Source organism: Trachypithecus francoisi, unplaced genomic scaffold (assembly GCF_009764315.1).
Source record: "Trachypithecus francoisi isolate TF-2019V2 unplaced genomic scaffold, Tfra_2.0 Lachesis_group16, whole genome shotgun sequence".
NCBI lineage: Eukaryota > Metazoa > Chordata > Mammalia > Primates > Cercopithecidae > Trachypithecus > Trachypithecus francoisi.
In genome coordinates this window covers 6,498,590-6,512,836 of record NW_022681461.1, presented here as the reverse complement: position 1 = coordinate 6,512,836, position 14,247 = coordinate 6,498,590, and the positions used below count along the sequence as shown (strand labels likewise).

At 40.5% G+C, this 14,247-nt stretch overlaps 1 protein-coding gene across 6 annotated transcripts in view; it reads right to left on the bottom strand.

Moving 5' to 3' along the window:
- Positions 1-57: 57 nt before the first annotated feature.
- The window catches only part of AUH (AU RNA binding methylglutaconyl-CoA hydratase), a 145,452-nt gene continuing 131,262 nt past the window's right edge, over positions 58-14,247 (bottom strand). For 3 of the 6 annotated variants that reach the window (XM_033236801.1, XM_033236805.1, XM_033236806.1), the window contains 4 exons: positions 8,929-9,116; positions 3,952-4,002; positions 2,761-2,808; positions 199-678 (listed from right to left, as the gene is read on the bottom strand). In XM_033236801.1, coding sequence (XP_033092692.1) covers positions 601-678; positions 2,761-2,808; positions 3,952-4,002; positions 8,929-9,116 — 365 coding nt within the window. In that variant the 3' untranslated portion in view covers positions 199-600. Of the gene's footprint in view, positions 679-2,760; positions 2,809-3,951; positions 4,003-4,052; positions 4,302-8,928; positions 9,117-14,247 lie in introns of those variants that run through there. The other 3 variants (XM_033236809.1, XM_033236803.1, XM_033236804.1) reach the window with 2 other exon arrangements.

Genomic DNA, 14,247 nt, shown 5'->3' with positions numbered 1-14,247 from the left:
CTAAAGTCCAGCATGCAGTGATTTAGTCAATTCAAAAAGAATGGGGTAAGAGAAAAATTCCCATGTTTGCTTTTCACTGATTTTATTTGTATTAGGTAGTTTTCACTCAGAGTATCAGTTCATTTTTCAGGTTTAGATATATGTATATTTATATGTATCTGTTCATATGCATTAATTACTTAGAAACTTCATTTGGTATACCTTCACATTTTTGGTATATAGAAATTTTATTTTCTTAATGTAGCACAGTAGACATACAATCAATATTATCCCCTAGAATGTGCAATATATAAATTATCACATTAAAAAATTAGGAACAGAAAGCCGCATATGCAGTAAATATTTAAAAATGTATATCTAACTTTGATTCTGTTTCTGACAATATACACTACTAGCTTTACAAATCTGAAATGAGTATGACATTTACACATTTGAATGAAGTACACGGATGGGTCCATTCCGGATGCTTACTACACTATATGAATAATTTGCTCTTCACTTTGGTCATTGAGATTCTATGTGCTGAGGCATACAGTGGACCCGAAAGACACTTCCAGAAGTACATTTATTACATTGGTATCTTAAGAATTTCTCTTCCTTTTATTCTCCTTTATAGCGAGGGGGCCTTTTCTCTTTAAAAGCAAGAAGACCTTCAAGTCTGTCTTTCGTTGGAATGGTCTAAGAAAAACAAAATATTAAATATGTCAAAAATGTTAAAACAGCTGTAAAAGTTTATCAAGCACTATCTAAGAAAACTACTTAAAACCACATTCTAAAATTTTGAAATCTATCAGTCACTTGAACAATTCTCCTTATTATGTAACCAAACTCATCCGTCTTACTCCAAGTACTTCTCTACCTCATTTTGCTCTTCTTTTTCTAGTTTCCTAATAAGGTGGAAGGTTATTATTGATTTAGATCTTTTCTCTAATACATGTATCTAATGCTATTTCTATCTAAGCACTGATTTCAATATATCCCACAAACTTTGAGTTGTATTTTCATTTTAATTTAATTCAAAATATTTAATAATTCCTCAAGACATTTTTGACATACAACATTATTTAGAAAGGTGTTGTTTAATCACCCAATATTTTGGGCTTTTCTAGCAATCTTTCTTTTATTGATTTCTAGTTTAATTCCATTGTGGTCTGAAGAATACCTTGTATAATTTCTGGTTTTTACATTTAGTTAAGTTGTAATTTATGGCCAAATGTGCTTTTAAAATTTTTCTCTGGGCTCTGAGTCTATTTCTTTTTTTTTTTTTTTTTTTGGGACAGAGTCTTGCTCTGTCGCCCAGGCTGGAGTGCAGTGGCCGGATCTCAGCTCACTGCAAGCTCCGCCTCCCGGGTTCATGCCATTCTCCTGCCTCAGCCTCCCGAGTAGCTGGGACTACAGGAACCCGCCACCTCGCCCGGCTAGTTTTTTGTATTTGTAGTAGAGACGGGGTTTCACTGTGTTAGCCAGGATGGTCTCGATCTCCTGACCTCGTGATCCACCCGTCTCGGCCTCCCAAAGTGCTGGGATTACAGGCTTGAGCCACCGCGCCCGGCCTCTGAGTCTACTTCTAAGACATGTGCAGTTCACTTTCCTCATGACATGTACTCATCAATGACAGGTGGCGATTTATATACACAGGCTAGGCACAGAGTCACACTCTAGATACTGCTCCTTTAAACGAGGGCTCGTGCAGTTTCCAACTCTCGGGAAAGGTAGAACAAAACTTTTTTGCTATTTCAAATGCCCTAAAACAAAGTTTATCTTTCAGAGAAAGACGAAAAAGGGCGAACATTTTTTTTCCTCTACTGGGAGACCTACTAATTTGTATGCAGTCATCCCTCAGTATCTGCAGGGGATTGGTTACAGGACCTCCGGCAGATGCCAAAATCTGCAGATACTCCAGTCCCTTATATATTAATAAAATGGCATATCATATTACCTATGCACATCCTCCTGTATACTTTAAATCATCTCTAGATTATTTATAATACCTAATATAATATAAATGACATGTACACAGTTGTTACATTGTTTAGGGAATAATGTTAAGGAAAAAAGTCAGTACATGTTCAGTACAGATGCAATCATCCTTTTTTTCCTCTGAATATTTTCAATTTACACTTGGTTGAATCCACAAATGCAAAACTTACAGATGAAAAGTGCCGGTTGTATAAAAAATAAAACTATAATTTCATTAGTGAACTTTCAGTGGGCAGGAGAGAAGGCTCAGAAGTTCAGGAAAAGCCAAGGAGTCTCACCCCAGGTTGCGTGGGCCGGCACACGCTCGCCACCACTCTCCTCTACCTCTCTACACTGCAGTGGGAGGCCAGGGCCACACGCGCAAAAGAAAGCATAAGCCTAGAGGGACAGCTCCTGCACACCCAGGACCGACTCTCCTGCACACCCAGGACCGACTCTCCTGCACACCCAGGACCGACTCTCCTGCACACCCAGGACCGACTCTCCTGCACACCCAGGACTGACTCTCCTGCACACCCAGGACTGACTCTCCTGCACACCCAGGACTGACGCAGTTACTCTAAGAGTTTTCCAGATTATATAGACAAGAGACATTCCTGTGGAATAGATCGGTCATAACAGCTGGTAACAAATAGCAGAAACAACTAATTTCAACCCATTTGTATCATTTTGGAATGGGCACAATGGTAATCTTGCTCAGTGAAATTCATTTGAATTATACAAAAGGTAAATACAATTTGTAAGGGTCATCCTCATTGAATCTGTGATTGTATTACATACCTGAGCATAACAAGCTTCTTCTATGGCTAACCCTGTTACTAAATCGACCTGAGAATAAAAACATAATCCATTTCAGCAGAAATAACTTTGTAAAATATGGTACAGTCAATAGAAATTCAAATTGAATAACCCTACCCCCAAAGCACCCAATCCTTTGATACAGTTCAGCAGATCAGAGTGTGAGCAACATGAGACACAGAACTAGGCTTCCTGGGTTCGTCCAGACTCCGTCCTTGGGAGCTGAGTTACTTGGGGAAGTTATTTAACCTCTCTGTTCTTCAAAGAGGCATGTCTGAACAAGGGGCTAATTATAATGCTCACCAAATGCGAGAATTGTGAGGATTAAAGGAGTTAATCCAGGTGAGGCCTTTATTATCGCAACACACACAAACACACACACACGATGCTTAGTACATAGCAAGGGCTATATAAGGTATTTGCTATTAGTATTGTTACCATTATGTAAATATTTAAATAAACCAAATACTTTTGTAAATTTATGAAACTGTATTTACTGCTAATAAAGTCCATCTCTTTTTACTGCTATACAGCCCAGGAAGATATGGAGGTTACTCAGTCTGCAAGAAGGAAGCACTTTTCTTCAAAATACCCATAATTTGACCAAAATATAACAACTGCCATGAAATGTCCAATAAATGGGTATGTGCACCATCTCCTCCTCCCTGGCCTGGGACCTCCACTCTTTTGGAGTCATCTCCCTGGGGTACCCCAAGGACACACAATGATTTCACCTTGCATTGTGTGTGCCTCCCTGCAGAAGACACACTGAGAAGCAAAGGTGGAGAGAGCTAGGAGTTCTCCTTGGAATGTTTTATGTAATATAATACCAATGCTAAAAATACACAGAATGCCCTGTTCCTCTGGTTTTCTATGAACTACTAGCCAATAAATCTGTCTACTAACTCGATGGCAAAAGTAATGAGCATGTCATAAGCTTCAGGGCACTGATAAAATTACTGAATTCTGTGCTTATGATACTGAATTAGCAATAACCGTAAGAAGGAAATAAATGACGTAGCTGCAAGGAACCTCAGTAGCTTTCAGTAATAGTAGCATTGAAACAACCACATTTTAGAACTTAAAAAAAAATGTGGAAGTCTAAACATGGTTCATTTAAATTAAATCTCCACTCTCCATTCCCAAAACAAACTCAAGCATTAAGGAACCTACCTCCATCCCTTGATTAATTGCTAATTTTGCCACTCTCATTGCAACAGGTCCCTAAAATTCAAATTAAAGAAATAGACTTTAATTATTATTTATGCAACTTATGTTGTATATCTCAGTAAAATTCAGAATTCCCACCACTGGATCCATGGCAGAGCCAGCAATGGCTGTCAGATACTAGACGGAAAATTTTCTGAGCCTTGCAAGGCTGTAATTAAAGAGCAACTGCAACAATTGCATCAGCACATTATTTAGATTCCACAATGTTCTGTTATGCTGCAAACTCTGGATCCTTAAAGGTGAGCAGGGAATGCGTGTCCAGCTGTGAGCTTGCTGTTCTTCAGCAACACTTCCTAGAAGTTAAGTAGAGGAAGGAAAAGGAGGTAAGGTCTTCGCCTCAGTACCATACCAATTAGGGGTTTTGACAGAAGCTTGGGCTGGGGATGAGGCTGTTGCTATTGATTAAGGTAGGGTTCTGATATCATCTCTTTTAGACACTGGCTCTCTGTCTTTCCTCCATTAGCCTTGATAACTAATAGTAATGATGGTGGATTAATCAAGAATGTCCTCTAAGCAGTGCTCCCACAGCACAAATAAAATTGAAGTCTACATAAGTCTTTCAGGATGCAGGAAAGTCACTGAGGAATGAACTGGATAAGCCAAACTCTTACCAAGCTATCCTACCTCAGACGGAATTTCATCATTTGATCACATTTTAAAGTCCTAAATACTGTTTATAGGTGATGAATGTGAATTCAATGCTATATTTTGAACTGAATGCTCTTTTGAATTAAAACACAAGGCAGTCTCTAAACAACAAGCACAGCAAAGGACTCCTGGATGGTGACATGGATGAATGCATGAAAAGACATGTTTTCCTATCGAGGAGTTTCTATTATTAAATTTGACCTATCTAAATTTTCCTCCAAATCATGTTTATAAATCTTTTTCAAAGGCCACAATTTCCAAGGCTATAGTTGGTAGACAAGTATCTTATTGATAATTCTTCCCATTGTGATTGGCCTGTGTGGTAGACACCAATACCATTTTTTTTTTCATGATAATCAATCCATTTCATTAAACGGTGTGCTCCTCTAATTTTTCCACTTTCATCGTCAACTGACCAAGAAAAGGTGTTTGTCAAACTCCTAGATGCACACAAATCCCTATTCTTCTTGTGGAAATGCAGATGTGGACTCAGTGGGTCTGAGATTCTGCACGTCTAACAAGCTGCCAGGAGATGCCCAGGGTGCTGGTCCACAGACCACAGTTTGGGAAGTAAGGTTAAGAAAACCATGAGAAAAACAGGAAAATTCAAAATGCTATTAGAGACAGTGCTTGATTTAATGTTTCCCCCTTTAAAACATAAAACCAATGCCTTTTCTCCTTTACAAGCCTTTTTTTCTCAGATAAATGGAAGTAATATATAATACAGGTATCACCTAGAAATACTAATTTTACAGAAGCTTTCAGTTACCTGGAGGACTAATCATTTGGCAACAAAGTAACAAACAAAAATAAAGATGATTCCGGCCGGGCGCGGTGGCTCAAGCCTGTAATCCCAGCACTTTGGGAGGCCGAGACGGGCGGATCACGAGGTCAGGAGATCGAGACCATCCTGGCTAACACGGTGAAACCCCGTCTCTACTAAAAAAATAGAAAAAACTAGCCGGGTGAGGTGGCGGGCACCTGTAGTCCCAGCTACTCGGGAGGCTGAGGCAGGAGAATGGCGTGAACCCGGGAGGTGCAGCTTGCAGTGAGCTGAGATCCGGCCACTGCACTCCAGCCTGGGCAACAGAGCGAGACTCCGTCTCAAAGAAAAAAAAAAAATAAATAAATAAAGATGATTCCACTCAAACTTCATTTGGTAACTTGTACATATAATTTTGCAGTCACATATTTTCTGAAGTAACTCAACATCTGCTTATACATTTGACCTGGAGGAAAATTAATTTTAACAATCAACATTCTGAAGGAGTGTCCTTCAAATGAAAAGTGACAGAGGCACACGCGCAGGGACTGTGATGACAGCTGGGTGACCACACAGTGGGACGCGGCTCAACACACTGGGAGTGGAAGGAGGGAGCAGAGGGGAGGACGGTGCTCACGTTCTCAGGCGGGGCGGTGTGTGGATGGATGGTGGTGGCATTTGCTGCGTGGTGGTCACAGGAGCATCATGGGAGAGAGAGCAAGTCAGGCCCTAAGGGGATAATAAGCTGCCTATAGGGAGTTCTGAAGCAGAGAACTGAACATCCATGTCAAGAGGCCAGGAGCAGGCTCTGCAGATCATCAGAACTGGAATTCTGCCGTAACCTTTCTGAAACACACCCCTTTCTTTCAACTGAGATATGTTTTGGTCATCAAGTTTTAAGCCAAGCTAAGTTGTAACACCAATATTCAGTCAAATTATTACTCTCCTGATACTTGTACCTTTAATTTCTCTTTAGGTACAGATTTCTCTCATATTTGGGGAGAATAAGTTTGTAGTGAGAATCTTTTCTTTTTAAGGCAAAAATCTTTTTTTATTTGCTTTCCATCAATCCAACAAACACACATTGAGCATCTACTGAATGTATGGCTCTGCATTACCTTATATGGGGAATAAATTATGTAATGGTCCTTCCCTAAAAGAGCTAACAGCTCCTAAGTTAATTAAGGACCAGAGCGTCAATGCCAGGCAGTGTGGTTTTAAAAACTGATTCAGCAGGTGCACACCAGCAGAGTGGGGCCTGGTTTGTCAGCAAAGGCTCCTGTGCTGAGTGCCAAGAATACTTTCTGAAACTGGATGCAAGACTCTGAGCAAATGTGAATATTCATGCATTTTTTAAAAGATTCAAATGCAAGAATTTGGAATCTCATGGCATTCCTAAAAAGATCCACAGCCCACAAAAAGGTTATGAATTCTGTTTGAGTCAAGCAACCCTGAGTTAGAGAGAAAAACTATTTTGACTCCAGAAATGGTTAGGGGGTTATAAAACTTCAAATTCCACTAGGAATAAAGAAAGATCACTACTGCTTATACCGCAAAAGAAGATCCTTTCTCTCAATTTAAAGCCCTTTAATCTTGTGATTTCAGACCAAAGGCATATTTGAAAAATATATGTGAATGGGTGACAAAAAGCTTAAAAGAGGACTGTCAGTGCACGGCCACTGATACCACTCCGGAGTCAGCCATACATGTCGTGTTCTAGATTTTGAAAGTGTACTTGTGAGCACAACGGAGTGAAAACGATGCCTACACCACCATAAGCACACACACACGATGCATCCACCACAAGCACACACACACAATGCCTACACCACCATAAGCACACACACACAATGCCTACACCACCATAAGCACACACACACAATGCCTACACTACCATAAGCACACACAAATGCCTACACCACCATAAGCACACACAAATGCCTACACCACCATAAGCACACACACACAATGCCTACACCACCATAAGCACACACACACAATGCCTACACCACCATAAGCACACACACACAATGCCTACACCACAAGCACACACACACACAATGCCTACACCACCATAAGCACACACACACAATGCCTACACCATAAGCACACACACACAATGCCTACACCACCATAAGCATACACACACACAATGCCTACACCACCATAAGCACACACACACACAATGCCTACACCACCATAAGCACACACACACAATGCCTACACAAGCATACACACACACAATGCCTACACCACCATAAGCACACACACACACAATGCCTACACCACCATAAGCACACACACACACAATGCCTACACCACCATAAGCATACACACACACAATGCCTACACCACCATAAGCACACACACACACAATGCCTACACCACCATAAGCACACACACACAATGCCTACACCACAAGCATACACACACACAATGCCTACACCACCATAAGCACACACACACACAATGCCTACACCACCATAAGCACACACACACACAATGCCTACACCACCATAAGCACACACACAATGCCTACACCACCATAAGCACACACACACAATGCCTACACCACCACAAGCACACACACACACAATGCCTACACCACCATAAGCACACACACACAATGCCTACACCACCATAAGCACACACACACAATGCCTACACCACCATAAGCACACACACACAATGCCTACACCACCATAAGCACACACACACACAATGCCTACACCACCATAAGCACACACACACAATGCCTACACCACAAGCACACACACACAATGCCTACACCACTATAAGCACACACACACACAATGCCTACACCACCATAAGCACACACACACACAATGCCTACACCACCATAAGCACACACACACAATGCCTACACCACCATAAGCACACACACACACAATGCCTACACCACCATAAGCACACACACACACAATGCCTACACCACCATAAGCACACACACACAATGCCTACACCACCATAAGCACACACACAGAAAGACAAACGACTACTGCTTTTCAAGCAGGCTCTTCACTTTTCAAGTGAAGCCACTGCAATGAAAGTCCACTGTGGCACAACAGACTATGGTACCTTACTAGAAAACAGCATATTTCAGTGTATTTTGACTTGGGGTGGCCCACTGTGACAGCCAGCCCTATCACTCTTTCTTTCCACGGCCACGGCTTCCGTTAGAGCGCTCAGCTGGTGAGCACATTAAAACACCTGGCTAGGAAGTTGTGCACACATGACAAGTGTTGTCAAGGGATATTTTATCAAAGTGTGGCTACGAGAAGACCCTTGGAGCACCTTCAAAGCCTCATCTGAATTCCACAGGATCGTAGTGTTTATCTCGTGTAACCGCTCTAGTTTTACACAACCCATGCATCCCTTTACCTGGAAGCAAGCCAGGGACTTCTTCGGTAGGCAAGATGACTGCTGTTTTAGTCAAAGTGTTATAAAGTTTCCTAAAATGAGAAAAAATAAACTCTAATGAGAAATACCTGAGGTAAAAACTCTCTGGCCAGGTCCAGGGCCTTTCTGTAGGCAGCATCTCCCTCTTGGTTCTGTTCCAGAACGTGGCTGATTAAGCCCACTGCTTTGGCTTCTTGGCCATCGAGGACTCGCGCAGAGAATATGAGCTCCTTGGCCAGGGACATTCCAATGGCGCGTGGCAATCGCTGTGTTCCCCCTGAGGGGTGAAGGAGAGAGAAAAGGCAATGATTTGATACCTGTTACTTTTAACACTTCAGCGTTTCGTATCTTCATTTATAAAAATAAACCAGGGCCAGAAGTTTATATGTTAAAATTAGTAGCTGGAAAACTACTTCGGAACAGGATCTAATTTCTTAATTCCCTTATAAAACTAGTAACACCAAAAAAGGACGTGAGAACCTTACATCCTTATTAAGTGATTGTGGCACTGAGTGGCACCGGCAACCTCTCTGACATACTCTGAGTCCAACCCACAGTCATCACCGCGTCAGTAACCATCAGGTGAACAGCAGTGGACAGGCAGTGCCAGCCAGTAAGTCCACTGACTAGAAAGGCAGAGTTCCACCAAGCTTGGCATTCTTCTTTCAGCTTAAATAAATCTTCACACGTTGTGAGACATTCAACTCATTTTTTTTTTTTTTTTTAAAGAATCCTTTATGGTGAATACACTGTAAACAAATTTTAATTTAGAAATAAAACCAGACAATGACTCATGAAAACAGGCTTTGTCCTGGTGGTAGTTATTTTCTCAGTGCAAGTTCTGGTCATCTCTGTTAGCTCTTCTCTCGGAGACGCTCTCTCACATAAACACACCCCTTTTCCAGTTGGTGAGGAAAATCCACTGTGTGTGGAGTCAGAAGCCATGCATTTAGTTATAACGTTGCCACTTACTACTTTAGGGACTTTAGGAGTTGATTAACTCTTCAACTCCAAGGGAACACACTGGGTATATTAGTATGATTTAGGGTAAACCTAGGTCAAAACAGTTCTGCAGCAAAAGATGCCTATTTTGTGAAGATGGCCTAACTCACTAGATCCATCTAAGTATTCACTACAGTATCTTCCAGTGATGAGGACGGGATCTCATTAAACACAAAGCTGGGCAAAAGCAGGTAACACAGATCTAGCCTCAATGTCTACCAAGAAGAATATGACAACAGCTTCAACAGCAGTGTTCACCTAAATCTCACCCTATCAACGGCTGCGCCAGGAGGCAGAGGAGCAGCGGACTGCCCCCTCACAGAGCAGGAAAAGCAAACTGATGCCCACCATCTACACAAGCTCCCTCACTGGATTTCACTTGGCCTACAAAATTCAAAACTTTTCTTTCTGCATTAGTTAGCAACATTTAAAACTAGATGAGTGATTTTATCTAAAAAACCAACTTCCACCTGTATCAACTGCAGCTGTGCCTTTTAGACACAACATTTTTTCATGTGCCAGTGTCCACCACCATCCATTACTGCAATGCTCCAGAAAGCATTACTCCAGTACTTTTCCTTTAAAGGAAAGCAAAATCATTTCTTGTTCACATCTCTACAAAAAGTGGAAAAAAATTAAAGACCACAAGAAGGCACACGTTTAATAAAGTATGCCTCAGTTGGAAGAACAGAGCTTAAGATGCCATTATTAAGCAAGCCGTATTAAGAATCATAACTAATATTTACAAAACAGGTTAATATTTAGAAAAAGAAACCCTGAATGAATTGCAAAAGGACTCATATTTTCAATACAGATTGTTTTCAAACAAATACAATAATGCCACTGCAAAATGCAGTTATTACATGTTGAAGCTGCCCAAGCAGTTAGAGATGGTGAGTTTATACAGGTGTTTACTCGATACAGCAGAAAATATGTGTCTGAAGACAATGAAGCATTGACAAATTTAAATTTAACTTTCGACAATGATGTTGCTCAGTGTAGTAAAGATAGGTCTGAGAACTTACGGGATAAGCAGCATGGAAAAGACAAGCTATTTATGGTACTTCCAATGGCAGCTGATTAGAACACAGATATAAATATAACTCAGATAACTATATTTACTCATGGAGCTGACGAGAATTTTGATGAGACTGAAGAACTTAACGAATATATATTATTCATGATAAGCATATTAGGAAATGGTCTTTTTCTTGTTCTATGAAAAGTTTAATGTAGACTGGTCAAAATTAACAAATGTGACCCACATTGTTAATGTCACACTTTTTATTCAACGTAAACAACATTTTCCAAGTCCCTGAAGCTCACACTCGTTCATCATATTGTTCCATTTATAGTATGACTCTGAGGTATGAGGATTTTTGCAGAAACTTAACAAAGTAACGGTCATGTAGCTGGTAACTAACACTATGAAAAAGACCCAGTCCCTTAAGCTGAGGTGCAGACAGCTGGATGCTTTTGTTTCATAAGCTGGATGCACAACACAACAGCTGGCTGGCAGGCCTGCCATGGAGGCTAGAGGTATAGTGCAGAAGAGAGCTCACTTTCTGACATGCTGAAACCAGTGCATCACAGGAACCAGGGGAAAACCCTCAGCGCGGCTCACCCACTAACGCTGCATCCAGGACTTGACCTTTTCGGATGACATCACAAGCCATCTACTTTATTGCCTCATATAAATGGAATCATTCAGTATTTGTCTTTTTGTGATTCAGCTGTTCACTTAGCATAATGTCCAAGATTCACCTCTGTGGTAGCATGTGTCAGAAATCCATTCCTTTTTAAGGCTGAATAACATTCCTTTGTATGTATATACCACATTTTGCTTACCCATTCATCCCTGGAAGGATACCCGGGTTGCTTTACCTTTTGGCTATGGTGAATAATGCTGCTATGAACACGGATATACAAATACCTCTTCAAGACCCTGCTTTCAATTCTGCTTTCAATATACACAGACTGGGACTGCTGGATCATACAGTAATTCTAGTTTAATGTTTTGAGAAATCACCATAACGTTCTCCATGGTCACCAAACCATTTTACATTCCTACCAACAGAGAACAAGAATTCCAATTTCTCTACACCCTCACCAACACTATTTTTTTTTAAATAGTAGCCATCCTAATGGGTGTGCAGTAGCATTTTGAAACCCGCCCAATAGTCCCATAGACAGTTCTTTTTGGATAAACACAGAAATTGACCCTTCTGCTGTTAAAGCTTGAAACCTGCATCTGTTTTGAGTTTCTTCCCCAGAGAAGGACCTTTGGGCCTTTCAAAGAAAAGTATCAAAGAACCAAAACTCCGCAGATCACCACACCAGATGACTCCTTGCCCCTCCCCAGTTCTTGTTTTCTTACACATTGTTACATTTCTTCCCTGCTATATAAACCCCTAGTTTTAGTGGGTTAGGGAGATGAATTTGAGGCTGAGTTTCCATCTCAGCAGCAGCAGCAGCCCATTAAAGCCTTTCTTCCTTGGCAGTACTTGTCGTGACAGTGATGGGCTTTCTGTGCGGTGAGCAGGAGGACCTAGACCAAACCCCTGGTGTTTTGGTAACAATTTCATTGTGAGTAGTGATGCTTTTCCCTAATGACTAGTGACAAACAGCAAGTTTTCATGTGCTTATTGGTCATCCATATATCGTCTTTGGAGAAATGTCTATTTAAAGTTCTTTGTCTATTTTTAATTTGCATCTTGAGTTGTTGCATTTGTTGAGTTATAGGAGTTCTTCATACATTCTGGATACTAATCCTTTATCAGATACAGACTTGCAAATATTTTCTCCCATCCCATGGGTTGCCTTTTCACTCTGTTGATAGTGTCTGATGCATAAAAGTCTTTTAATTTTGGTCCAATTTACCTCTTTTTTCTCTTGTTGCCTGTGTTACCAGTGTCATATCCAAGAAATGATTGCCAAATCCAAGGTTATAAAGCTTTTTCTTTATGCTTTCTTCTAAGAGTTGTATACTTTCAGTTCTTATGCTACGGTCTTTGATCAGTTTTGTGTTAATTTTTGCATAGAGTATAAAGTATTCCCAACACCACTTCTTGAAAGGGACATTCTTAAATGATTACACAAATACATTGATTTCATTCACTCATTCCCAATGAAATTTTAACTTTTAGAACACTTGTTAGGCCAAGAAATTATCTCAGTTTGCAGAAATCTAAGACTGATGGCCTGAATTATATATATTTTTACATGTGCGGAACTGAAAGTAAACTGTCCCCTCCACCCCTCAGGCATACAAAATTCATGATTTCAAATTTTATAAAAATGATATAATCTGTTCAGTTTGCCCTTCTCAATTACTAACGCTACCATGAGCAAAGAACTTTACAAATGGAAGTTACAATGCAATATTGGACAACTAAACATGATTGATACGGAATCTAAGACTTTTACAAATATCTCAGGAATAGTTACCCCAAATGGCAAAACTTTTTATGCCAACATTCTTTTCTAGCTTGAAAGTACTTAAATTTACTAACAGGCGTTTTCTATAATTAAATTAAATGAAACTCAGTACTCTTGCTGGTTAAGGAAGTCAAGTAGTACAGAAAAACATCCCAATCCAAAAGACGAGATGTGCCACTGAAATCTTGGTGCAATTATAGCTCACTGTAGCATCCACCTCCTAGGCTCAAATGATGCTCCTGCCTCAGCCTCCCTAGTTAGCAGCCATGCCTGGCATCAGACTGTAAGCTCCAAATGTAAAGAAGAGAACTAGAAAAAAATTACTTCAATTCACCTTTTCTTAATTCTGAATATCAAACTCCAATATTAACTCAGAGTTAGGTAAAAGTGAAGACAGTGTATCCTATTTCTGTCAGTTGATTGTTTACACCAGGCTTGCTTCATTAGATTAGATCATATAATCTGCTAGTTCCCTTAGGCATTTGAATTCACGATTCCTAAACAGTCTTGGTAACTGATGAACTTAAGCAGTGGAATTAAAAAATAGGATTGCCCTTGGTGAAATTATAATTGTTTCAGTCTGACAAGCAGCCCTAATGCATTCAAGGTGACAGAGGTCTACAGAACTATTCAAACTCACACTGCCCATCCCAACAGCTTCCAACACAGAGCCCTGACTCCTGGTCAGGATCTGCTCTGAGGCTCCCTGGGCTAGAGCCATATACTCAGGGTTACGACACCAGCAAGTAACACATTCCCAGGACACTCCTGCAGGTACTCCATGGTACTACTGGGTATGAGGAGAAATGTGAAGCTAAGCTGAGAATTCCAGGATAGCTCACAAGGCTTCCACTAAAAACAAAGATCTCACAGCGACCACAGTTAATAATAGTATGTAGTGTATGACTTTGAATGTTCTCACCACACAAAAAAAGATAAGTTGGTGAAGTAGTGGATATGTTACTTAG